This window comes from Cimex lectularius, unplaced genomic scaffold (genome assembly GCF_000648675.2).
Source record: "Cimex lectularius strain Harlan isolate CLEC.00 unplaced genomic scaffold, Clec_2.1 scaffold20, whole genome shotgun sequence".
Taxonomy (NCBI): Eukaryota; Metazoa; Arthropoda; class Insecta; order Hemiptera; family Cimicidae; genus Cimex; species Cimex lectularius.
In genome coordinates, this window is record NW_019392641.1 from 2,478,412 (window position 1) to 2,506,325 (window position 27,914).

The 27,914-nt window shown below is 33.5% G+C and overlaps 1 protein-coding gene across 1 annotated transcript; it reads left to right on the forward strand.

Moving 5' to 3' along the window:
* LOC106661294 (ornithine decarboxylase antizyme 1) lies at window positions 1-26,462 on the forward strand. The gene is made up of 5 exons (XM_014384584.1): window positions 1-118; window positions 24,696-24,817; window positions 24,885-25,048; window positions 25,660-25,745; window positions 25,806-26,462. Exons 1-5 carry the CDS (start codon window positions 1-3, stop codon window positions 25,919-25,921), a joined length of 606 nt encoding a protein of 201 aa, XP_014240070.1. The 3' UTR covers window positions 25,922-26,462.
* Window positions 26,463-27,914: the final 1,452 nt, after the last annotated feature.

Consider the following 27,914-nt stretch of genomic DNA (forward strand, 5'->3'; position numbering starts at 1 on the left):
ATGTTGGTGAGGTATTTTGATAGACTGTATGTCGAGGAATTTGCAAAAGAAATTATTGGTATCAAAAGATGTCCGGGTATGTGGGCTTTGACAGCTCCATACAATTTGGGGGATGCAGGTGAATTATTCAGGCGAGATTTATACGTGTACATGTCTATTTCTTCTTGTTGGATTGAGATGGCCATACGTTTGCTGGAGGATTTTGTTGTAATTTTAGTGTAAGTTTAGTTGTAATTCACCCAGTCCATGAAGATGATCATAATGAAGGTCAAAACGTCGGCAATAAAATGAAAAAGGTGTTTTTCTGAAATTTTAACCTGACCGCTCCTCAGTGCTTCAACCATTTATTGGACCACCGATCGCTAAACAACACACTTTTTTAACGAGGGTATTCCAACTTAGGCTATAAGTCGGTGTTTTTGAAAAAACTATTTGTATGTATGTTGGGTCCGAATGTAGGGCCGCTGGATTCGAACCCGGGACCTTTACTAAGGGTAAACCTTAACTGTGAGAGCACCGTGTCAACCGTTGCCGCCTCCGACGCCCCCCCCCCAAAAAAAAAACACAAATAATGTTAAACAAAATATGTCTATGGATATACATATATGTCTAGAGCGTTATATCTATAAAGAAAGAAAACGTAGATTCGAGAAATCTTTGAGCCATATATGGTAAAAGAGGATCTTAAGTTTTATTGAAGAGAGCGAAAGGGAAGAAATGAAATATATATCATTTAATGGATAATGTATTTTTTGTATTCGCTTTTTGTTAAAAAATCCATGTGGGTTTTTATTTAGCGCTTCGGGAATTTACACCCATCATCAGCATCTATAATTTTAAAAGACATAAGTATAATAAAGGATATTAGTATCTTTTTTGCCTAACGGTCTCCGTATTAGCCATTATTAGATTTTGCAACATGTTTTTAAAGGCTTACCCCATACAAAAATTATTAAATTTTTCATTATGTTGTAATAATCCATATATGTTTAGAGGTCATTATTGACCATATTAATTATTTCAATTAATTATTCGTTTTATCTAAGGTCTTGTTTCGGATGAAAAAGTTCGTGTCACGAGCGGGATGATATTGGATATTGTATTATAATCACAATAATTTGTAAAAATTAAAAATAATTTTTCATGATAGTAATAATAATTTCAATATAATAATTTTTTAAAAAGGTAAGCCTTATAATAATTTATTGTAAAATACTGATATCTTTTGGTATACTTAGGAGTAAATTTCCGAAACTCCTTATAAATGTTTAAATAAATAATAAATCTACTTTTTTTTAAACCACATGGAATTGTTTTTTTAAACAAAAACCAAATATTAAAAAGGCAAATTAATCTTAAAAATTTCAGTTATTAAAAAGACACCTATAAAATAAATATATTTGTTTATCGGTGGTAGCCATTATTTCAAAATAATAGGATGCTAATAATTGTGTAGGTGTTTTTATTGTATCTTTTGACTTTTTTCTTCTATTTTGACAGTAATAATAATTTCATTATAATAAATTTTTAAAAAGGCAAGCTTTATAATAATATATTGTAAAATACTAATATAATTTCTTATACTTGGGGGGTAAATTTTCAAAATATTCAAATAAGGAATAAACTTATATTTGTTTAAACCACATGGATTTTTTTAAACAAAAATCAAATATTAAAAAGACAAATCAGCGTTAAAAATTTCAGTTATTAAAAAAAACACCTATAAAATATAAGATGCTAATAATTGTGTAGGTGTTTTTATTGTATCTTTTGCCTTTTTTTCTCCTTTTTTGACTGTAATAATAATTTCATTATAACAATTTTTTAGAAATGCAAGCCTTATAATAATATATTGTAAAATACTGTTATCTTTTGGTATACTTGGGGGTAAATTTCCAAAACGTCCTAATTGTTTAAATAAGTAATCAATTTACTTTTTTTAAACCCCAAGACAAATTAGTCTTAAAAATTTCAGTTATTAAAAAAGACACCTATAAATAAATATATTTGTGTATCGGTGGTAGCCATTCATTATTATTCCAAAATAATAGGATGCTAATAATTGTGTAGGTGTTTTTATTGTACCTTTTGCCTTTTTTCTTCTTTTTTAATATAACTGGGTAATTTGTGCCTTGTAATCCTTAAAGACTGTTTACAAAAAGATTTAATGCCTTTGGGAGGGAGTTTGTTAAGTGAAGAGAAGAGAATGGAGGGGTGAAAATGGGCGTGGGTCGGGCCACTCCCACGTACCCTCCTCGGCCGGAAGGGGTGAGGAAAATAACTGGGGTGGCCGGCTTGGAAACGGGGGATAGTCTCCTATTCCCCATCACCCTAGGAGGGTGGGGGGTGGTTCGAGGGCTAAACCTCAAAGATGAATTGCTACGATTCTTCGGATCGGGAGGCAATTTATTGCGATTACTTTTTGTCTCAAGTTTGTTTGTTCAGTGGTCTCCCCTTCTCTGATATTACTCGTAATTCCTTTTGCTTGTAATTTATCACCCCTTCCGAAAAGAAACCCGCACTTTCTTTCTTCTACGGCTCCTCCCTCAACCTCGTCACGTCAACAACTTTGGTCGTTACAGCTAATTCGACAAATCTATTATTCCTGTCCGCCGTTGATTTTGAGTTAATTAAAATTTCATCCCACTATTAATTAACGATTCAAAAGACCTCTAATGTTCGCAATTTACTAACGTTTTACTCCTTTTGAGACCCTATAACTCCATCGGAACACTAAAAAAAAAAAAAAAACAGATAGAAAACATACACAGAACAGAAAGGAAACATTAGAAATCCTAATAAGCACACACTTTCCGGAATCAAAAACTATTGCCAACCTGGAGATAAAGGAGAGTGCTGAACCCGCCAAAGGCCACAAAGCCAGCAGGGAAGATTGGCAAATAGCCAAAACAGTAATCACCTATGATAAGATTGAATGGGCTATCGATAACCTTAGCCCATTCAAATCTCAAGGAACAGACGGGATATACCCAGTACTTCTACAAAGGGATAATACTAATACCCCTACTTGTAAAAGTATACAGAAGCTGCCTGGCAATGGGATACATCCCAAGCATATAGAGAACTGTAAAAGAAGTTTTCATTCCTAAAGTAGCTCGGAATAACTACACAGACGCAAAATCATAAAGCCCGATTAGTCTAACATCCTTGCTACTCAAAACACGTGAAAGGCTAGTTGAGAAACATTAGGGGGCAGTTCTCTAAAAGAAAAACCCCTTCACAAACATCATTATCAACAGGCCTATCAGAAAGGAAAATCATGTGAATCAGCACTACAACAATTGACGATACAAATAGAGGATTCACTGAACACCCAAGCAATAGCATTGGGAACCTTCTTAGAAATTGAAGGAGCATTTGACAATACTCTTTTCGAAGCAACGGTTACATCACTGAAACCTACAAAACCTGCTGCAGATGGATAGAATCAATGCTAAAAAGCAGAAAAGTGCAGACCTCCATGTTCCACGAAAAAGTAGAAGCAGCAGTGGCGAGAGGGTGTCCGCAAGGAGGAATACTCTCGCCTCTGCTGTGGAATGTGGTAGTGGACGACCTCATATGTAAACTAAATGAAAGCGGAATTTACACCCAAGGCTATGTAGATGACATTGTCATACTAGTCAGGGGAAAATTCGATTCAACAATAAAAGAGCTCACCCAAAGAGCACTAAATCTGGTGGAACAATGGTGTTTAAAACAGGGACTTAAAGTAAACCCCTCAAAACCCACCTTAATTGCTTTCACCAAGAAAAGAAATATAGAAATACAAGGATTATGTTTCTATAACGAAATGCTGCAACTAAAAAATGAGGTCAAATATTTAGGAATAATCTTTGATAAGAAATTAACCTGGAACCTTCACCTGCAACATACTATAACAAAAAGTAAAATATCGCTAATGTCCACAAGAAGGACCTTAGGCAAATCTTGGGGATTAAAACCGAAAATGGCCTATTGGCTATACACGGCAGAAATAAGACACAGAATAACCTATGGATCACTAATCAGGTGGAACAAAGCTCAACTTAAGTAGCTACCCAAACATTAGGCAGCATACAAAGACTAGCAAACCTATGTATCACAAGGGCAATGAGAACAACCCTTACAAATGCATTAGAAACTCTGCTAAACCTACCTCCATTGGAAATATTCATACAAGTAGAGGATAGGAATAGCTCAAGTGAGCCTCCTAAGCCTCCTAAGTAGGCTCCAGAAACAATTAAATTGGAAAGGAGTATTCGGGCATACACCCATAATCAACAAAATCAGACACCCATTATTAGAAATGGGGACTGATTATATGATCCCGGAAACATTCTTCACAACTTCCTACAAAGTCTCAACAGACTATAAAGGAGAGGAAGAACACAGGAGAGCATTAGATACAATGATATGGTATACCGATGACTCCAAAACAAACGAAGGAACCGTTTCAGGAGTTTTCTGTACAAACCCAAAACATGAGCATTCAAACTCATTAGGGAAGTACACTTCGGTCTTTCAAGCAGAAATCCATGCCATCAATGCTCGTGCTCTAGAAAATCGTAAAAAAGGGTACACTGGCAAAAGAATCCTCATAATATCTGATAGCCAAGCAGCAATTAAAGCATTAGCATGTAAAAGAATCACATCAAAATTAGTCAGTGAATGCATCCAAAATCTCCAAAACCTGGGGAAACACAACAACCTGATGATATCTTGGGTGCCAGGGCACAGGGGAATTTTGGGTAACGAGAAAGCAGAGGAGGATCTGCAAGATCAAACATAGGCCCCGAACCTATACTTTGGATAACAAAAACAAATATAGAATCCTCGATCGCAGAATGGATCCAAACAAAACAAAAGGAGAAGTGGATAAACTCTAGCAGTGCCAGACATAGTAAACTTATGATGAAACAACCCTCACCAAGACTGGTAAAAGCATTGCTGCAATTGCAGAGGGCAAAAACTCAGAGGAGTGGTAGGACTACTAACCGGACATGCGTTCCCGATTTACTCATCGTCAACAAGACAAGAGGATCTTTAACGTGCCTATTCGGCCTTATCGGACGCTTTGATTCTCAAGATGAGAGCTGACGCACTTCTGCATACGATGGAAAAGTGTTACCGCCGCAGCATTGGTGTAGTGGTGTCCCGGCCCCTAAGGGTCAGTAGCCACACTCTCCGCTTGTCCACTCCGAATGGTCGGTCCCGCATTATGCGTCGGGTCGTACGCCGCACGCGAGGGGCTAACGGGCCGAAATACATCAGCCCGTCCCCCCCTCGCGTACTCCCTAGATAGAGAAGGCGACTCTATCTCTCTGAGTACTACTAACCGGACACTGGCATCTGAGAAAACATCTACACAACATGGGTATATACAACGATGATCCCATTTGCAGATTATGTAATGAGGAGGAGGAAACAGCCACTCATATCATCTTCGAATGCGAAGCAACAGCTCAATGGAGATTTAACCTAACGTACGGAAACAACTTAGGGAATCAAATTGCAGCAGCGACAGTCAATGACCTGATACTTCTAAGGGGAAGGATTGATCTATTGCACTGAACTAAGGAACTAGGAAGGTACAATAAGCCAGAAGGCTGCAGTGCCTGGGGAGCGCAAACCCCGCTTCCTAGTATCCTTTTTTTACCATACCCACCATACCATACTCCTTTTGAATTACAATGATTTTGATTGCTGAGGAACGAGATTCCTAGGGGTTCTAGTAATTCAAATTCGTACAATGTTTTTCCCCTTTTATTTGAAACTGTTGGGACAATAGCCCCATTATTTAGTATGAATCATGGAACGATATGATTTATGAACGTGAGAAAACGGATTGGGAAATGCAAGTCAGTAGCAACGAAACAGAAATTAACTTTAGACAGCTTTGATTACATTTTCATCTCAACTAAAAACTTTAATTAATTGTAATGTATTAATTGGTCAAGCGGACCACGAAATTAATGAAAATATAGTGCACAACGTTGTATCGATGACCTGGCTGTTCTCCTGATGTTTGTCAATCTGCACACACCGGTTCACTAACAACAAAACGCAAGTTTAAGTTAAAACTTCGATTGTTTCAGCGGCAATCCTATAGGCTTCAGTATAGACCAAAATGCCTTCAACGTCTGTCTAAACGCTTTGGTTAGTTTTTTATTTTCTGGGCTCCTGAACGCACAGTTTTGGATGAGTCTACAAAATATAACAGGCCGTATGTCGGAAATTCACCCTCATTTGGCAACAAATCCGATATGAATCAGTGAATCTGTCCTTGTTTAAACAGTAGATTGAACTCCTGAAATTCCTTTCTTTGTGGCAGAAAAAAAAGCAGTGCCATTGCGCTGTTGTAATCCTTAATCGTTCGTAAAATTTAGATTTAGTTCCTACTCACAGTAAGTTGTTTTTCAACGATCCGAATTTCGAGCTTTTAGCTCATCATCAGGTTGAAGGAGTTCTACAACCACGTCTCTCGACATGAATTGCAAAAGTGAACCCGCCAATACCCCCGCCAACGCGACGTTCCAACGAGAGGCTGGTTTTTAATGCCGCTCAATTTTGAACGTGCGAAAAGAGGGACTTATAACGCAAGTAAATATTATATTAATAAATACTTTAGAAAAATAATTATAAATTAGTGATTAAAGATAAAAATAAAAATTAAATTAATACATGAATAATAGATTAGTAAATTATGATAAAATTAATAACAATTAGATTAATTAATTTAATTGTTTGGACGTTTAATATTATTTATGTACAGTTTAAAATGGGAGGTAGATCAAAATCGACTATACTATTAATGCATTTTTCTCCATGTTCAATTTTACATTTTTTAATTTAAATTTGAATTGAAATTATTTAAATTTAATTTAAGGACCATCTAAAAGAAGCAAAACATAATTGCCATTCAAATTTAAACACAACAGCGTTACATAGTTTCAACGAAGGGAGAGAACTAGATTGGTGTGAGAAATTTGAATTTAAAAAATGTAAAATTGAACATGGAGATATATGCATTAATAATATAATACATTTTGATCTATCTCCCATTTTAAATATGTACATAAATAACATTAAACGTCCAAATAATAAATTAATTATTTTAATAATTATTATTTTATCATAATTTAATAATCTATTATTAAGGTATTATTCTATTTTTTTTATCTTTTACCTTTAATCATTAATATATAATTAATTTCTTACAGTATTTACTATTATAAAATTTACTTGTGTTATAATTCCCCTTTTCGCACGTTCAAATTGAGCGCCATTAAAAAACAGCTTCTTATTGGAACGTCGCGTTGGCGGGGGTATCGGCGGGTTCACTTTTGCAATTCATGTCGAGAGTCGTGGTTGTAGAACTCCTTCAACCTGATGATGAGCTAAAAGCTCGAAATCCGGATGAAAAACAACTTACTGTGAGTAGAATCTATCTTTTAAAAAGGATAGAACACCACACTCACTCCACCGTTCATCATTTCTATTAATCATTCACTTGTCAGTCAGGATGAGATCGGCCCATCCGCGTTTCAGTCAGTGTTGAGGACTATCAGGATGATGATGATATAATCATGATGAAAAGGGTTAGGAAGTTTTTTTTTTTCTTCTTCTTTTACCAAGTACTGTAACAAGCAGTGTAATTCACTCGATCCTTATCCTAAGGAGTCACTCTCGTCGCTACAATTCCTTTCCCTAGGTTTCCTTGGTATCATCGAATAATCTGGATCTCAGTACGGTCTGGGCGAAAAAACAAATCCAACTTTTATCTGCCGAGCTTTCGACCTATTTTAAGGACATCAAGGCAAAACAAACTTAAAGATGTCTACAAATTGACATAATTGAGTTTTCAACAGATGGTTTCTTTGAAGAAAAATTCATTCCCAACATTGCTAAGGAGTGTAACAATATTGAATTTTCTTTGTATCCAAAGTTATATCACCAGTGAGCAGATGCTTCGCATTCCAAGATGATATATATACCGAGTCCATTGTAGATGGCCCGGCTGAATTTGTCTTGAATCAATGACGCTATAAAAAAATATATATAAAGTGTTTATTATTTTTAGTCTAGTTTCAAATTTTTACCTTTTTGTAGAAAAATTATACAGAGCACCTCAGGCCCAGTTCAACTTCAAAATTTCAATACACCCTATACATCCTGACACTTCATTTTAAAGGATGTTTTACACTGAAAACAATGGTACAATCGTATTTTAAATTGATCAAAAAATGACAAAGTTATGGCAAAGAGTTTGGAAAAAACAGTCATTTGGTTTGCTATTTCTTAATCACATTTCATGTTCAAACTGCCTTGCGTAAAGATGCAACAATTTGCTCTTTTTAACCACTCTTCACCGGTGCTCAGAGCGATAGAATCCGGGGAGATGGTGACAAGTATTTTCTATCCTTTGCCGCAGTTCTTCAACTGAGGTTGCTGGGTTATGATTGGCGTAGGCACTGTTTTTTAAATGGCTCCACAGAAAATAGTCAAGTGGAGTTAAATCGGGTGACCGAGGAGGCCAACGAATCTGGCCATGAGGTCCTATCCACCTATTCCAGAAGTGACGATTCAAATAACGTCTCACCTGCAAAGAAATGTGTGCGGGGCATCCATCAATCTGGGGAGTCATTCTTTGTCGTTATTTCAAAAGAACATCCTCTAATAGGGTCGGTAAAACCTCCCTCTAAAAATTGAGGAACTTAGCACCATTTAAATTATTTTCGTAGAAGTAAGGCCCAAATAATTTATTTCCGATAAGTCCACACCAAACGTTGATACTGTGAACCTCCTGATTATGGCAAGAGTACGAAATTCTCAGATTTTCCTCTGGCCACGTTCGATAATTCCAACGTTTTAGTATGCCATTAGAGGTGAAATTGAAGGTGAATTCATCAGTCCATAGGATGTATGGAATAACGTTTTCTTCAGCCTCTCAAATCGACATTTGTGCAAGGAACTTTAGACGCCTGTCATAATCAGAGTCACGAAGTCCCTGGACAAGATAAGAGAGATACTGCTTAAAATTGTAAGTCCGGAGTACACCTCTATTTTTTTTTAACAAAACCCTTCGAACATTTCGCAGAGAGGAATTCGGACTTTCGCGAGCATACAGTAGTCCTCGTCGAAATTACGCTGCCAGTTTCTTGGTGATGGAACAACAACTGATCCGCATCTCCTCATATTGCTAGCAACACGGATAAACGTTTTGTGGTTTACTCTGGGGCAATCAGGAAATTATTGGGAGTACAACTTGACTGCACGAGGCAATACCGCCTCCATCAATAAAGCAGTCGTACATATCAACTCGGTGTTGATCGGAAAAATGCACTCTTCGCTTCATTTTGAATGGAATGCTGAATGTAACGAATAGGTACTACAGTAAAATTTATTTGCTTCCAGTAATTAAGAGTTGCTCTCATAATGCGATGTGACAAACAATGAAAGAATGTTGACAACAAGGGCAATTAATGTTACTTTAGCGAAGAAGCAAATTATTGAATTTAACAACGAAACAAACAAAAGCGTTTTTTTCACTTTTTACCATAACTTGATCATTTTTTGTCCAATTTAAAATCCGATTGCACCATTGGATTTAGAGTAAAAAAATCCTTTAAAATAATGTGTCAGGATGTATTTGAAATTTTGAAGTTGAACTGGGCCTGAGGTACCCTGTATAATTTTTCTCAAAAAAAAGTAAAAATTTGAAACTAGACTAAAAAATTAAACATGTATTTTATTTTATTTTTTCAGCGTCATTGATTCAAGAGAAATTCAGCCGGGCCATCTACAAAGGTCACCCGGGGCTAGATGGGTGGCTGGTTTTCCTCCTCATTGCACAACCGACAAATGGGGATCATCAATGTTAATCAACCCATGTTATGTAGATGTTTTCTCAGATACCAGTACCGGTTGTCCTATCACTCATTTGAGTTTAGCCTTCTCTAACTCCAGCGTGAGGTTGTCCGTTTTGGGGAGGGTTGTTTTAACGTAAGCTTACTGTGTCTAGCATCTCTAGAGTTTATCTACTCCTCCTTTTGTGCACCCCATCGTTTTCTTCTGATCGAAGGAACCTCCGATTGTCTGGGAGTAACATGTGGCATTGTAGGCGTTATTTTGGATAATCCAGCTTGGCTTTGACAGAAAACGCCTGGTCCAGCTCCTTCGTTTGTTTTGGAATATGCAACATTATGATTTCCAGATTTTAGTTGGCTGTCTAGGTGTAGTCCTAAGTATATGATTTGTTTGAAGGGCAAACTGTTTTTTCAATGCAAGCATATGCTTATTTTTACTCATTCAGTTTTGTCCTCTGCTTTTTGTGCCAGTTTTTGTAAAGCTCAAGGTGTTCATGGATGCTGGAGGTTGCTTGATTAGGATTCGAGATAGAAGACAGAATTGCGATATCATCATCATATGTGATAATGTGACACAAGACAAACACTTTGAGCCCTGAAGATGATCTCAATAAAGATCGAAACGTTGGCACGATAAAGAAAATGTTTTTCTGAAACTTACATCACACCAGACCGCATCTCACGATTTCTAAAATAAAAAAAGAGAACAATATTTCTTTTTTTTTTTTTTATCGTGGTGCATATTACAACGAATTAGTGATGACAGCTAGGAGTAACACGAAACTGGGCATGCCTATTGACTATAACCTCAAAACTACAAAATAAAATAGCAATATATGAGGGAGCCAGCTGGAGAACAACATCCAAAATGAAACAGTTGTCAGTTTTGAACAATTTTTCAGCTTCAATTATGAATTTATGTATTGCATATTACTATTAACTGCCAGTTGGAAAATGGTGGACAAATGGTGGATAGAGACAAAGATGAGTAAAATTGGAAGGGAACTTAATCAAGCAATAAAACTTTAAATCTTACAATTAGAAAAAGTAAAATAAGTAAAGTAATTTTTGCAATATAGGAGTGTCGCCCATGAGGAGTCAGAACCACTTTACAATATTTTTTTCAAAATTATTACCATTAAAATTCCAAAGGCCATGCGGGGATTCGAACCCCGAGCCGCTAGGCCGGACGCCCTACTCACGGCCATGGTATCATACAATTGTTATAAAATAGAAGAAATTTTTATACGGAATACTTTTCATTTTTAAACTATAATTACAAAAAAATCGGAAGAGTTAACAACAACCGTTTCCTCGAGATATCGACCGGAATTATTTTGAATAAAATGATAATAAGTAACAAGATGGAATATTTCCGGTTCAGATGGAAATGATAAAATCCAAAATATCAACATGTATACAATAAAACCTCTGAGCATGCTAAAGAAAGTTATCTCTGATGAAGTGTTTCGTTTTAAGCCATATGAACTTCCCCGGGGCATTTTATTTATTGGTTTTAACTTGGAGACGTAAAGACCTCAAATAGAAATATGATGATTTTTTACTCCAAAGATCATGTGGAAATGTCAGCTATGGTAGAAACTAACTGGAATCTTCCTCTCTGTTCAGATCGGTCAGCCTCGGTAGGTACTTCGCCAAACTCTGTTTGACGTTTCTACCTCACCCTGCTTACATCCTGTCCCACCACTAAATGCGTCTGACAGACTAAAACAGCGTGAACCTTGATCCCACAACAATGCCATAATTTGGTCATTTCCCATCATCCTGGTTTTTCTATTTTCGCCGTTCTTATCGATCAGACTCGCTACGGCATTTCGCCAAACTCAGTGTTTGATGTTTGTACGTCACCCTGACCCACCACTGTACTGAAACTACAGTTTTGTCACTCCGCGGACCTTAAGAAGAAACCTCACAGTTTAGGACAGGCAGACCGAAATGATCGGAAACTAATTGCTATTCGGCTATCAGTTTCACATATAGGCCACCTTATTCCGATTTAGCAAATTATCTAGAGCTCCTCACTAAAGATGGCCTTAAGCAGAAAGAAGAAGCGTGTATGAGTGACATATATATACCAGCGAGAGTAGACGGACCTAGTTGAGTGATCTGAAATGGGTATTAGTTCCTTATTTCCTCCACTTGCAGGCCACACCGCTAATTTTAGTTTAAAGTTAGATTTATGCGTGGATTTACTTTGTTAAAAAATAGTAGCTAGCCCAATTACAAAAGTAATCCAAATGCGACTTTATTAGATAAGATTGTTATTCTACCTCGTTATGTATATATTTGGCAGAATAAAAAGACATGTCTTCAGGCTTTAGGTTTTTTCTTTTTCCCTACCAAAAATTAAAGACACCCCGGGGTCACTGAACGATAAAATAACTAAATGCCGAAAAAAGAGGGTGTCGAGTCAGATGGGGGGTGTGCCTGGGGAAAACAAGTGTGGTTGTTGATAGACCAAAGGGTAAGAAAGCGGGGACAATTTGTTAAAAGTGGGATTGAGAGTCTTCCCCAGCTCTTCTCTGTGTGTGTTTTCAAATCGGATTGACGTCCGCTTCGTTAGGCAGCAGGGACATGAAGCCGCCCCCGGCCCCTCAACAATAACAACGAACCTTATCCACTCCTCCGTGAGCACAATACCTACTCTGGCCGTGTTTGATTTTAACAACCGCCCCGACAACCCCTTCGACTTCACACGCCCTCTTCTTTCTTTCTTCGTCCTTCTTCCATTCTTCATCGGATCTGAATTCTTCGAATTTAAATACGTTGAAAGTTATTAATATTCACCCCGGTAAAATGTCTAATTAAAAATCTTCACACCATTCATCGTCTTCTGAACACGAATTTGTAGCATTCTATCTTTGTTTAAATGATGTTTTACACCTTAAATATCTCCTCCCCTAATAACATCTTAGAACAGAAAATTGAGCTGATATCAAATCAGGCTATTTGCTGATTAAAACTCACTTTTTCTCCGTTACCATATTTTATATCCATTTCATGGGCACAGGGGAATAAAATAAAAATATAGAAGACATCGAGTTGAACAAAGAGGTTTTGGTATCACATCCCAAAAGAGATGTATTCACCAATTATAAACCACCATTTACTGATTACCGATCTTCCAACCCGTCTTCTATATCTTTAATTTTGGTTCAGGAAGCATCCACCCCAATATTTATGTAGCGACCCGAGTTGAATGTCCTTTTGGCAGCTCTCCTCGAACCATACCATGCCACCCCAGACATTAGTTGCAATACTGTTACAGTCCTTGGCAATGTTGGCATTTCAGTCGGTCTTCAGAGAAATTTGAAAGCGTCTTTGAAAAACTTAATTATGCCAATCTGTAGACATAGTTGATTGTTTTGCCCTGACCTTAACATTGGCCAAAAGCTGGCTTAGCGACAAATAAATTTGCTTTATCCATTACTTGATCCAAAATATTCGTAACCTTTATGTTATGAGATTCTGGCAGAATATCAAAATTCAAATGGTAAGTTATGGCAACTCGAATAGCTTATGAAATGAAGAGAAACGTTCACGAGGAGGCCAACAGGAAACCCCATTCCACTAAATGGAACCACCTGGGGGGTAAGGATCGTAAAGAACGCATGTTCATCATAATCAAATAAGAATCGCTAGAGAGATTCAACTGTTCAAGAGGATGACCCTCTCAGCTAAATATTGAAAGGCCAAGTAGCACCCACATGTATGAATACTAATTATCAATATTGATTACTTCTGACTTGCAAAATTATAACAATAGATCTACTCACAAAACTACTAACTGCAAATAGGAAGAGAATAGATGGCCCCCAGATGGATGGCCCTACTTTCCAGGACAGAACTGCCTACCATACCCATTATAGTACTTCAAAATAATAAACCTCCTTCTGCATGTGTGTAATACAAACACCTATTATTAATCTCGGTTAAGTACCAAAGCACTATTTTTTATGAAAGAAAGATTATACCTTACATAGGTACATCTTAAATGAGGCCTATCCTTTCCCTACATTTTGTTACTAAAGTGACACAAGAAAAGCTTAACAGTCTGTAGGTGTGTCCTAAGCACTGCCATTAGAGATTGTAGGGTTTCAGATGAGGAGTTACTTTCATACAAAGAAGTTTGACGTTTAAACAGGCAAAGAAAACATTGTGCATGAATCTCCATGTAACTGGGAATGGTTTGCTGAAATAATCAAACATAATCTACAATACATAACAGGGAGGACCATACCAAAAAATTGCAGGTCACCAATTAATGCTTATGAACCAAACTGGCTTGTGAAGGAAATCAAAAGGAAATCACCCCTCGGTGAAACAAGGATCTGGATAATGCTAAAAATGATACTAGGAAAGCTTTTAATAAGACAGAATGCGAACAATTAAGGAGTCTACAAAAGTGTAATGATCTTATATAACTATAGTATCTAGACATAGAGACAGCTTTCATAAATTCTATGGAGAAATTTATTCAACATCAACAACACCTTGACTAGATAGAGATCTAGGAAAATAGTAGATATTAACACTGGCCTACAAAACAGCTAAACACTCCTTCAAAGCACTAACTTTCCCATCAAAGATCATCTAAAGAGGACAAATCATTTGCATCATTGTCAACACAAGATCAACTGAAACTTTGCAGCTCCAGCATTCCAGTAAACTATATGAGGCTAATGAGATAGTCAGCAATCCTCAACATATTTAGATAGCATCACTTCCCCATGATTGTGAAAATACTAAGGACCAACGCTCAGATGAAGTAAGCAATAATTGGAAGGTATTAAGTAAAACTATCATCATTTTATGAAAGGTGACATTTAGCACTTTTACCATAATTATTGCCATTTTATTTATTATACTTATAATTAAGTCATAAAACGAATCAAAAAATCTGATAATACATTGCAATGGCGTGGTCGTTCTGCATTATTATTAAGGAATCTTTATATTAGTTCATTTTCTTTATATTTCCAGTTTGGTTTTTTCACAGTCTCCAGGCTTTTTTCTTTTATTTTCTTCTATATCATGATCATTAGGTTAAAACTTAAAACTAAGAGTGCCCTCTCAACATGACACACAGTAATCATCTACTTTGAGCCCTGAAGATGATCTCAATAAAGATCGAAACGACACAATAAAGAAAATGTTTTTCTAAACCTATGTCACTCCAGACCACATATCACGATCTCCAAATAATCATTAATTAACGGTCCATAAACACCACACATATTAATAAAAAATGAAATTGGAATAGTGGCACCTGGCTGAAATTGGCATGCCTAGTATGGCATCTGCGTATATATATACTCCTTCAGTTTATCGATAACTAAATTCAAGGCACTACAATAATGAGGGATGGGGGTCTGTCACTAAAATGTACATCAGTATCTTTTTGTTAAATTAATTAATTAACACCAAAGTTCTTACGTTGCTAACATTTAACAAGCCTTAAAACCACAACATGCATGTACTTACCCTAAACTTACAGTTTTGACCATTAATTAATATTCTTTTAAGCAACTAGACCTACTTTTTGTGAAAAGAACACAGCATTAATGTGAATGTGACTACAATATTTTTTTGGAGTTTAATTCAATCAAACTTTTATTATTTATTATTAATGTACTTTATTTAATAATTCAAATGTTCCTTATCCAACAATTCTATCTAGATATTTTAGATTGGGTATCCTGTGGAAATGTAATATTTTTTACTTAACTAAAAATATGACAAGCTGGCTAAATGCCCTCTTTCCGAATAGAATAATTTTACCTACTTAGTAAAAGTGGGTTGAAAGCCTTTACTCCTTCATAATGGTGAAGGGCGAACAGATTAAAACTGCAATTTATACAAGATGAATTGTAAAAAGATTTTATGGCAAAATTAAATATTAAATTCCAACTTTGAAAGTAGTATTTAGAATTTAGATTAGATTGTTTTGTATTGATTAAATTTATTTTTCTTATCAACAACTCATAGGAAAAGTTCTATTTACTATACTTCACCAGTGGATTGCTGATTGAAATTGTCAATCTAACTGAAACCATATGCTGGCCAAAATTAATTAATTAATTAATTACAAAATTAATTGTCTTTATCCATTACCATATATCAGGTTTGTTGTGAATCACAGTCCTGTCTGTTACTGCTTGGGCATCCCAATATATTTTGATGTTACCTTTCTCTATTAGTGCTGGTGGTTTATATTGGTAAAATCCAGATTGTGGCATTTGATATTTTCGGCATATTGCCTCATGAATCTTAGCAACATTATTATGTCGGCTTGGATATTCCTTTGGGGCAAACACAGGACATCCCGCTACGATGTGTTGAATCCTTTCCATTCTGAAATTTCACATTCTGCATTTTTCGCTTATTTGCCTATTGTCGGTGGCCGCACAGTTTAGAAGTTGACGCGACCCTCATCGCTGTAAGATAATGGCCCTGGGTTTGAATCCAGCGGCCCTGCATTTGGACCCAACATACTTCAAATGGGTTTTTAAAAAAATCCCTAACTATCTCTAAAACTCTCTATAAGCTTTAATAGCGACTAACTGATACTGTACCACAAAGAAAAAAAAAAAAATAAATAAATAAAAAAATAAAACCTTTGAAAAGCTTTATCATTATTACAATTATTTCACTATGTTTCGAAACCTTTATTTTTTAAATTGTTTATTACCATCTGTATAAATATACCTATTATATAATGTGATTATAATATTATAATATTATCATTTACAAGTAACCTGAAGGGATGTTGCTGTCCCAGCCTTACAACTAGTTATTTATGAACTATTCACAAACGGGGCAACAGGTTACGGGGCAATCTCCGCTTCAAGTGCCTTACTGGGTTGGAGGGATGGATAACATTGAACATGGATTGATCTGTCCATGTAGAGCAATAGTTTTTAATGAATGTGGATAATTTGGTAGGGATTAATTTACAAAGGGCATTTTGAGGTCGGTGTGTAGGGTGGTATTGGAGACATAGTACAGACCTGAGTACTTTGGACGGAAGGATATTTGTGGATTTGTTGGATATTTGTAGGTTTAGGTAATGTTTTGTAGTGCGTTAGTTTTTTTTTTTTTTTTTTTGTCAACATCTTTGTTCTCCGTCCGAGTAGTTTATAGAGAAATCTGAAGCGTCTGTTTAGTTCCTGTCTTTTTATAAAACTAAATTTGTGAACTAAAATGCATGTAAAGGAGCTTAAATCCCTATTTGTTTCAAATAAATAAATACAAAAGTAGGAACAGCAAAGGGCCAAGAGCTTTGGGGTTCTCCGGAGATGCTAAAAAAGGATCTTATGCGGTTTTTCTATTATCAGCTCACGATTAATTAAGATTTTTAGTACGTTTTTTATTTATATTAATTTATATTGAATGAAAAGAATACTATTTAAAACATTACCGAACGAAGCTGGGAAGCATACCGTCTCCGTATATTTTCCGAGTTTGGGCCGCAACTGATTTGCGGATTTGGCGGTGAAAGGTGAAAACCGTGACGCAAGTCCACAGCCGACTGGATAGGCGTTCTGTGAAAATTGGCCCCGAGCGAGACCAGGATCGTTGAAAAAGGGGTGACAAGCCAGCCATATCTGTATTCTCTCCTAACATCGGACTCGAGCTCGACTCGGGATTTGGAATGAAAGAATCATCCTTTCACTCAAGACTTAAATGTAATATCCTTTCGAAACGTTTTTTATTAAAGAATTATGAGTATTTATTCTAATTTAAGTAGTAAAAGTCGTGAGAGTATTTTACACAGTATGCCCGGACTAATTTCATCAACGTAAGTAAAAGTTTTTTTTTGTATCTTGTGTTTCTCGGGTTTTCTTTTTTTGAAAAAGTTTAGGTTTTTTTTACAAAATAAATTTTATCCTCTGTTATCCCAATACTTCCTTTACAATCTTATCGAATAGGACGGATCCTATGGAAAAGTCAAGGGCAAAGGATTTGCACAATATTGATTTTTTTAAATCCTTAAAACTAGTTTTAATATAATTCCTTTTAAATACTCCTTATTTAAGGGTCGTATTTTCTGACATGATTTTATTCGAAAAAAAGGTGGTTTTGTTGTTTTTAGGTCAAAAATACCTTTAAAAAAAGCGAAATTTAGGCCATTCTCAATGACGTCGTCGTAGAGATTTTGTCGGGTAAAAGTCGTCCATCAAACTCCATAAGGATTAAAAAAAACCCAGGTGTTAATATTAAAACAATAAAAAATCTTGTTAATTTATAAGAAAATCTCCCCTGACCACGGAATTAGTGGGGATCGCGATAAATGGCCGTCATTTATAAATAGAACGGCCGTAATAAAAGAATTGAGGCGGAATTTGTAAAAATAAAAAATAAAACGCCAAAAAGAAGAAATAAAAGAGAGTGGGGATCTCCTTATCTCTTTCGTTTCGTAATCTCGCCTTCGTAAGCACTGGTAATTTTCCTATCTGCCTTTGATTTTCTCTATTGTACTCCACTTTGGAATCGGAACCCGTGTCGACAGTTCTACATCTGCTATCTTGGAAGTCTCTACACGAAAATGATGTGTTTAATTAATTTCAATTGTTCGAACGAGAGGTAAATATATTACTGGAATTTGTTTGTTTCGTTTCGATTTTTAACACGATTCGTCGGGGCCATTGTCTCGCCTCGTGACAAAACGTGTACTCCCTAAAGAAAAAAAAGTCAAATTTCATCACGCCAAAAGATAATGTTTACACACAATAACATTCCCCTCATCAAATAATTTATATTCCCTTAAAATATATATATATATATATATAATATTAATAACACACCTTTTCTCTTTTGAAATTGGTCTCGACTCATTTTGGTCGAGTTTTGAGAAATGAAATTTCACCATGATCATTCATCAGTTCTTACATTATCCAAACTATAATTGTTCATTTACTATTAAAGGTTTTTAAAAAAAAAGTTTATCTCGCAATTCTTTCGTTTTGGTTAAAAGTGAACATGTTAACATTTTCAAGGTGAACCACCTCTTACAATTATACCAATAATTACCTTAAAGTTTATAGGTTATTTATTACTACTACTTCAAACTGACAAATAAGGTTTTTGCTTTTTTTATTTTTCATTTACTTTTCAAATACTCACTTTGAGGGTAAAACTGAAATAAACCAAGTCATTCCAGATTAGTTGATGTTTTAGGAAGTTCAATTATTTAGAATATCATTGTCAAACAGAGGCAGTGAACTCCTAAGGTTAATTATTATCAGTTCTTCAATCTGTATAACAAATATTTTTTTTATTATACATGTATACTGAAGTAATAGATCAGTAGTTAGAGAAAAAAAAAACCTTGGAAATAAACCAAGCTGATCTAAATTAGTTTGTGTTTTAGGAATCCCGCTTCTGTAAAATCTCAATGTCAAACAGCTAATGAACTCCACATAATAGTAACTAGGCATATCCATTTCTATGCAAATATTAACAATTTATTTTATTTTCTTTCATTATTCAAACGATGGTTTAAGATTTACTATTACAAGCATGTTAAAAAAGTTGAACCCACAATTTTGAGGTTTTGTTTAAAAATTTGTTCACATTTTCAAGGTGAACAACTTCTTAAAATCATACCATTAATCTCTTATAGTTTACAGCTTATTTAAAATTAAGGTTTTTTTTAAAACGTCATATATTGAAGTACTGAATACTCAGTTTGAGGGTAAAACTGAAATGTATCAAGTCGTTCCAATTTAGTTGATATCTTAGGAAGTTCATTTCTGTAGAATGTCATTGTCAAACAGAGGTAGTGAACTCCTAGGGTATTTATTATTAATTATTCGACTTGTATGACAAATATATTTTTGTATTATTATACAATTATCATATACTGAAGTAATAGATTAGTAGTTTGAAAAAAAAAATCGATCTAAATTAGTTTGTGTTTTAGGAATCACGCTTCTATAAAATCTCATTGTCAAACAGAGCTAATGAACTCCACATTATAGAAACTAGGCAAATCTTCATTACATTAAGCATTTATTTTATCTTTCCTGTTAACAACTTAACACTTTAGAAATAGGTCTAATCAAATAAGGTTACATTATCCTAATGATAATTACTGATTTAAAATTACTTTCAAGTTAAAAATTCATAGTTTTTGCTTAAAAATTAATATTGTTAACATTTCAACTGTAACCAATGTCTTACAATTATACCATTAATTATTTATATTATTACAGGTTATTTACCAATATTCTTCGATTTATTTCACAAATAAAGGTTTTGTTTGTTTTTTTAATCAGACCGTCATATAGAGCAGTTTTAAATAAGCAGTTTGAGCATAAAACTGAAATAAACCATGATGTTCTAAATTAGTAGCCAATTTGTGTAGAATATCATTGTCAAACAAAGGAAGTGAACTGCATATAATAATTAGATAAAACTTTTTAAACACTTTGAAACTGATCTCGACTTGCATTTGGACAAGTTTTGTGACATAACACTTTCGTCTTATCCAGTCACCAACTCATGCTTATTCAAATGATAGTTATAAAGTTACTATTACAGGCAAGTCAAAAAAAGTCGATCCCACGATTTTGAGGTTTCTTAAAAAAATGGTTAACGTTGAGAAAGTGAACAACCTCTTAAAGTCTATAGGCTATTTATTATTACCACTTCAATCTGACAAATAAGTTTTTTTGTTATTTTTATTGAAACTTGTCATATACTGGAGAATTAAATAGGCAGTTTGATGCTAAAACTGAAATATAACAATCCGTTCCAAATTAGTTGATGTTTTAGGAAGTTCATTTTCTGTAGAATATCATTGTCAACAGAGGTAGTGAACTCCTAGGTTATTTATTATTAATTCCTCGATCTGTATTACAAAAAAATATATATATATCTATATAAATTTTCTTTTTGTTATACAATTGTCGTTTACTGAAGTATAGTAAGATCACTAGAGAATCAATTAGAGAAAAAAAACTTTGAAATAAACCAAGTCTTTCTAAATTAGTTTGTGTTTTAGGAATCCCGCTTCTATAAAATCTCATTCTCAACCAGAGCTAATAAACTCCACATTATAGAAACTAGCAAATATCCGGTATATTAAGCATTTATTTTATTTTTCCTGATACTTAACACTTTTGAAATAAATCTTAGACCTTTTGACAAGTTCTACGTTGGTCAAACGATGGTTATTGATTTACGATTACAGGCATGTGAAAAAAGTTTTTTCCCACTATTTTTAGGTTTATTTAAAAAAATATGTTTTTTTACAACTTTTTAAACCTCTTAAAATTGATCTAAATTAGTTGGTGTTTTAGGAATCCTGTTTCTATAGAATATCATTATCAAATAGAGGTAGTGAAGTCCACAGTAGTAGTAACTAGGAAAATCCATTTCTATATAAATATCCAGTATATTAAGCATTTATTTTGTACTTCCTGTTTTTTAAACAACAACACTTTTGTTATGCAATTTAAAATGGGAATTTTGCATACATTTGGCCTTCCGAATTAAAAATTTTAAAAAGAAAAATTAAAGCTTGCATGGCAATAGGATAAATTAGATTACGAGTGAATGTTTGGACTCAGAGCTTTATAGCACTCAGAAGAGGTATAGCTAACCTAAGATAGAAGGTTTGGATGTTAGGGCGTGAAATGACCTTAGCCGTTAAAACTCCCTTAAAAATTAATAATAATAACACTTTTGAAATAGATTTTAGTCATTTTGACAAGTTTTGTGAAATAAACTCATATTATTCATTTGCCAATTCTTGTTACTTTATCCTAACGATAATTAGTGATTTAAAATTACAGGCATGTTAAAAAGTTGGTTCAAGAATTCTTAGTTTTACTTTAAAATTAATATTGTTAACATTTTCAACTGTGTGGACAACTTAAATGCCATTAATCATTTATAGTTTATAGGTTATTTACTATTACTACTTCAATCTGTTTGACAAATAGCTTTTTTTTAACCTTCTTCGCAAAAAACAGGTAACTAATTAAATAGTTTTTGTATATTTGTTATTATTGTACATTTGTTCAAGGTTAACAACCTTTTATCATCATACCATTATTCACTTATAGTTTATAGATTATTTATATACATTAAAAGTAAATTTTAAAAAACCTTTCACTTGTATTTTATTGTTTATTTTAAATTATATTATGTATTTTAACTGTTTTAATGTAAACGAAAAGAAAATTAACCAAAAACCGGAAAATTGTTTGGTGATAGATTAAAATTTATTTTATATTTGGTAATAGTAGTAGTAATTAAACATTCGTTCTCCCCGTTTAAAAAAAAAAAAATTTAACAGTTTTACACTGAAATATTTCTGGACTTATTTTAACAGTTTTTGTTAAATAAAATTTCAATTTATTCACCCACTCGTTACATTATCCAGATGATAATTATTGATATAGTACAGACGTGTCAAAAAGTTGCTGGCTTCAATTTAACTTTTGCTTTAAATAAGTGTTGCAATATTTTAAAGGTCAAGAGTATCTTTCTCATAAAAATATTATTATAAGTGATAATAATAAGTAAATAGTTTTATTACCACTAGCCTAACCAGAATCAATCGATTAGGGTTTTTTCCAGTATTATTTTGTTTTATCTCTTTTCCATAGAATGTCATTGTAATAATATTCCATGAACAAAATAGTTGCACAACATAGCATTATTTTTGGCAATTTTATATTTTTGTATGCCAAATGGATTTTTTTCTTGGTTTGAAAAAATGTAAATTATTATTTTATTTTTTATTTTTTTCACAAATCCTTCTAGGTCGTTTCGACTCTGTTGAGTTTGTATTTGGGCTATTTTAAGGTTATATTTTCAGAGAAAAAAAAGTTCTTTAATAAATGTAGTTATATATTGTATATAAATATTAAAAGTTGATAATAATAAACTTAGTAGGACCCAACCTTGAACTTATCAAACTTGGCATTTGTTGTTTAGTCCTTAAATAATTTTTAAACCTTGAACTCTTTGGGATTGATCTTGACTTATTTTAACAGATTTTTGTAAAATAACGTCACGTCTTATTCAATCGGTCATCCATGTTGTATTATGCAAGCAATAATTATTGATTTAATATTATAGGCGGGTCCAAGAGTTGAGCATTTTTCTTTAAAATCAATGAATATTTAAGATTTTCAATATGAAAAAAATGTTAATACTATTGTTTTCTTATTGTCAATTATTTATTTTATTATTTCCAAACCCAAATATAGTTTACATCTAAGATATAAATGAAATTATATAATAACATAAAAATAAGATTGGGGTTTCTTATCGGCCCAGTGGTTGCACATTTAGCATGTTTTGTGCTTTGTTATGCCAAGACAAAACTGTGGAATCTGCAAATCAACTTTATTTTTTTATGGATAGCAAATTCTGGAAAAACTGTTACTATTAGCCTTTCTCCAAACCATCGTAAACTGTTTAATCAACAGATTCATATTATTTATAGTCTCTTGTCATACATTCAAATAATTTTGAGGAAAATATGGCTACTAGTGGTATTTGGGTTGAAATAAACCTACTAGTTCAATACTATTTTGTTTTTTAAGACCTGAAATGCTAATAAGGACTGCCTCCTGCAAGGATCAAACTCATGACCCCCTCGTTTACAAGACCAATTCTCTGCCACTGAGCTATATCCTTTAAACTAATTTCATCATACCCAAATTAGATTTAAACATTTCACATTTATCCTCATGTATTTTAAAGCGTGAGAAAATGGATTGTTTATTTATACTAACCAAGTGATCCACCTTAAACCTAGTAATGTTTCCAACAAGATTTGGCAATACATTGTAGTGCCCCTATGCCAACTGCGGGACGGGAAAGTGCCAGCCCAATGTGCGCATTTTGAACTGAAAACGCTCAAAATAGAACTGGCACCTTTATTTGATAAATTTTATTTAGCAGTATTAATATTACTTGTTTTGAACTTTCAAAGCCAAACTGCTTTGGACTGACCTTTTTGCCTTGCAATGATATTTTCTTAGTGTTTGCTGACCGTCACCAACACAAGGCTTTTTTCTATTGTGTTGTGTCTTAACAAAACACAAAAATGTTTTTGGCATGCCAAGAAAAAAACAAATGTTATTTTTTTGTAAGCATGAATTTTTGTTTATAGAAGAAGAGAATTTTTTTGTGGTTCAACCGTCCATACTTATTTTGTCCATTACCTATCAGACCCGTTTCGGCACTTTGCCAGAACAATTTGATATGGCAAAATGCTGAAATGTACAAAGCTAATGAGAATAGGCAGACTGAACTGGGATGATCAATCTTCAGGCTATCATTATACAGATAAATATTGCAAGAAAATTTTTTCATTTGCCATTTATTTATTGAGTCTGTACTTTAAATTTCTTGACACAGTGAAATAAAACCATGTCGAATTTAAATGAGGATGAATTTTGTTCAACAGTCGTCTAGTTGATATACAACAGTAATTAATTTTATGATGTTAGTTTAAATTACAATGTTTGTTCATATGAAAATTATATCTTTATTTGTCAGCTTTTCATCATTTTTATTATCTTATTTAGTTTACTATCGTCCTTGGCCATGTGGGATTTTTTATGTATTGAGTTATGCTGGTCTTATAGTGTAATTTTGAATAGAATATTGTTCTAATTGAAAGTTAGCCTTAAAAGTCAAATTAATTTATGTCTAATATTTGCATCAATAAATAGTGTAAAATTAATGCTCTTGATTTTCAAATCCACTAAAATAATTTCGTTACTGTATTCATAAGAAACTACAGATTGATCTTTATTTTACTTTTATAACTTTTTTTAGAGCTGGTATTATCGAAGAAGAGGAGGGCGGCCCCCATTATAAAGTGCAGCTTGGCACAGGGCCTCTGTGGTGCTCCTGATGTCCCCCACATCCAATATCCTTCCAACCGCATTAAGTATCAGGTATGAATTTGTGTGTGTATTATGTATAACTTAATGTAATATTCCGGCCATTTTCAAAAATGTGAAGGAGATTGACTTGGAGGCCATTTTGGGGCGTGGGGGTGTCACTCGGATAACATTCGAGCTTCGGTTGACAGAACAGACTGAAGCTGTGTGGGATACGTTACTTCTCGGAACGAGGCTTTACATTCAAGTACCGCAGTCACTTCTTCCCGATGGATCAAAGGAAGCGTAAGTCGTGTAGAAATGCTTTTTTCTTTTTTTTTCTCCGTTTCTTGAATAGATCAAAAATGATTCAATGCCAATGAGAATAATGTATTGTAAATTAAAGATGTACAAATTTTATTTCCAAAGAAGCTTGCAGAACTATTTTATTCAACTCCTAACAAATTGAGCAGGCTGATGTATATGAAAGTTGTTTGTAAGTGACATTCATATAAGTTAAGAAAGAAATATTTAAAAAGAGTGGTATTTAACCAAAATGGGAGTATAATTTTAAGTGTAGTCAAAATATGATGATACACTACAAATTATTACAATCCAATGTATAATAAGATTTGACTAACTTTTAAAGGATAAAAACATATTTTATTTTACTAATAAAAGGCCTGTATATATTTAATATGTATTTTTTATATTTTTTACTTTATACATCCTTTGCACAGAATTAAACTACTTAGAAAATTATGACGATAACTCACATTTAAATGATACTTTGTAAGTAGGCCTTTACAAAGGATTTCAGTATTTACAATAAAATTATTTTCAGAATCCAAGTAGCATGCTATTTCGTACGTATTGTTTGGTTTTTATTGCAATTTCTAATATTTGTTTTTGTTTAGATTTATCACATTACTTGAATATGCAGAAGAAGTTTTGAAGTGCACTGATATAATCGTTTGTCTTAAGAAGGACAGGGCTGATCGAGGTAAGCAGTAATATCCGTTTTGAAGTTGGAAATTGAACTAATCTATTGTGTTGTTTCTAGCCCAATTGGTGAGGACATTCATGTATCTTGGCTTTGCAATACTGCCACCTGGCCACGAGTTGCTTCTAAACAGCAACGACACCATCAACTTGTACATGCGTTACGCCATTGAGTAAATTCCTCGTTTTACGGTTGTAGCTATTTCGATGGCTTCCCAATATTTTCCCTTTTGTCACATTTGTAAAGAACTAATGACCTCTAAGGCAATCTCCTCTCTTTTTGCGGGATGGTTCAGTAACATAATGAATAAATAATTATAATATATACACTTATTAATACTGCATTTTAAGTTTCTGGTTTCTATTGACTTTGAGATATTTCAACCTCTCACCACACTTTCTCTTTATTTTCTTCCTCCCTTTCTTTTTTTTCTTTTTTTTTATTATTTATTTATTGTTTAGACAAATTGTTTAAAATAAATTACCATTCCATTTATAATTTTAAAACATTTTGTTTTCTGTTCCTTATTTTGCCTTTGCCTTAAAATATAATTGCTTCTGAGCATTGACTTTTTGTTTCTTTTTTTTTCAGTTCAATGTATAAATGTATCGAATATGTAAACCAACAATCTCTAGCATAAAGGCATTTTAAAATATATACACCATTGTTTTAGTCCTTAGCTTTTTATGCATATTATAATTCGTATATTTTACTATTTTACTTTAGTTTATAATTAGTCACTTTTTCTTTTTATAAACAAATATTGAATTTTAAATTGTTTATTATCTCTTATATAAAGTGAAGGTTTTTGTTGTGTTTATTAAAGTTAGTTTTATCACAGTATACAAACATTAATTAATAATATAATTATATAAATACTTAATGAAGCCTATTTTTATTTACTGAAAATCACCTCATATTTCATTATCATTTGAGAGTAATTTTTTCAGATTGAAAATTATTCATTAATTGACAACAATAAAAAGTCATTCGATTTCAATTCATAATAACTGTGGGATTCTTTGTTATAATATAAATATATAAAATATGAATTAATGATTTATTAACATTTGAAAATATAAGTATATTAAAAAAAAAAAACTAGTTGAGAACCATTAGAAACCCAAGAACCAGCAGTCAGTATTGGAACAGTGACATAACATGAGATTATTGACCTGACGAGAGAGATACGAAACAATCAATTAAAAGCCAAAGATCAGTAACGAAACAATTCTACAAAGTTTCAAACTCAATTGATTTTGTTTGAAGCCATGAAAAATGACAACCAATTTTACACATCTGTTTTTATCATCTTGATAAACCTGATTATTATACTTAGATAGGCGTTTTTATTCAATTTTATTCCTAAATTTAAAGTGAATAAATAAAGTTGTAGTAACGATAATTATGTTAATTAATGATGTAACAAATACACGGCAAAGCCTTGAGACATTGAATTTAGTGGTGTAATCAGCCAGATGTCCTTAATGAATAATTCAAGCTAGTTAGGTAGATAGTGAATAGCATAATAAATTAAAGAAAGTTTTAATAATTTATGTTAATTGTAATTAGTTCAATGGTAACAGTAGTCATGAGTTCTGGTTCTGCCACTTGTTTTAGACTTCATAATTAGTTTACTAAGTAGTGATTTATCATTTCAATATATTTCTGTTAATTTCAGACAAGTACAACCAAGAAAGGAATGAAGAAATATACTATCAGTTTTGAACATAGTGTATGTAGATGGTTAACTAGTTGGAAACAATTTTTTTTTTACATCGTTTCCACAAGTTTAACTAGTCTGACCACCATTTAAATGAACAACTTTAGGAAGAAAATAGGGATAAAACTTTGTGTATGTATTTTTGATGGGAACCATGGTGGCTGAGTGGTTATGCTGTTAAATTTGTATTTGCTACGTAAGCAGTTCTGGTTTAAACCCCCAGCACAACCCATGGCTATTTAATTTTTTAGACTGAAAAATGTTTGCTCCTTGATCTGGGGTCACTTATTCCTTAATTGTTCCCTTACCGAGGCTTATTGCACAGTGATAGTCAAACCATTCGCCTGTGGGTAGTATCAAGGTCAGCGAGATTGAGGTGCCGAGGCCAGATACGACGAACCTTCTGTCCTAGGTGATTAAAATGTTACCCCGTCGTGTAAAAATCA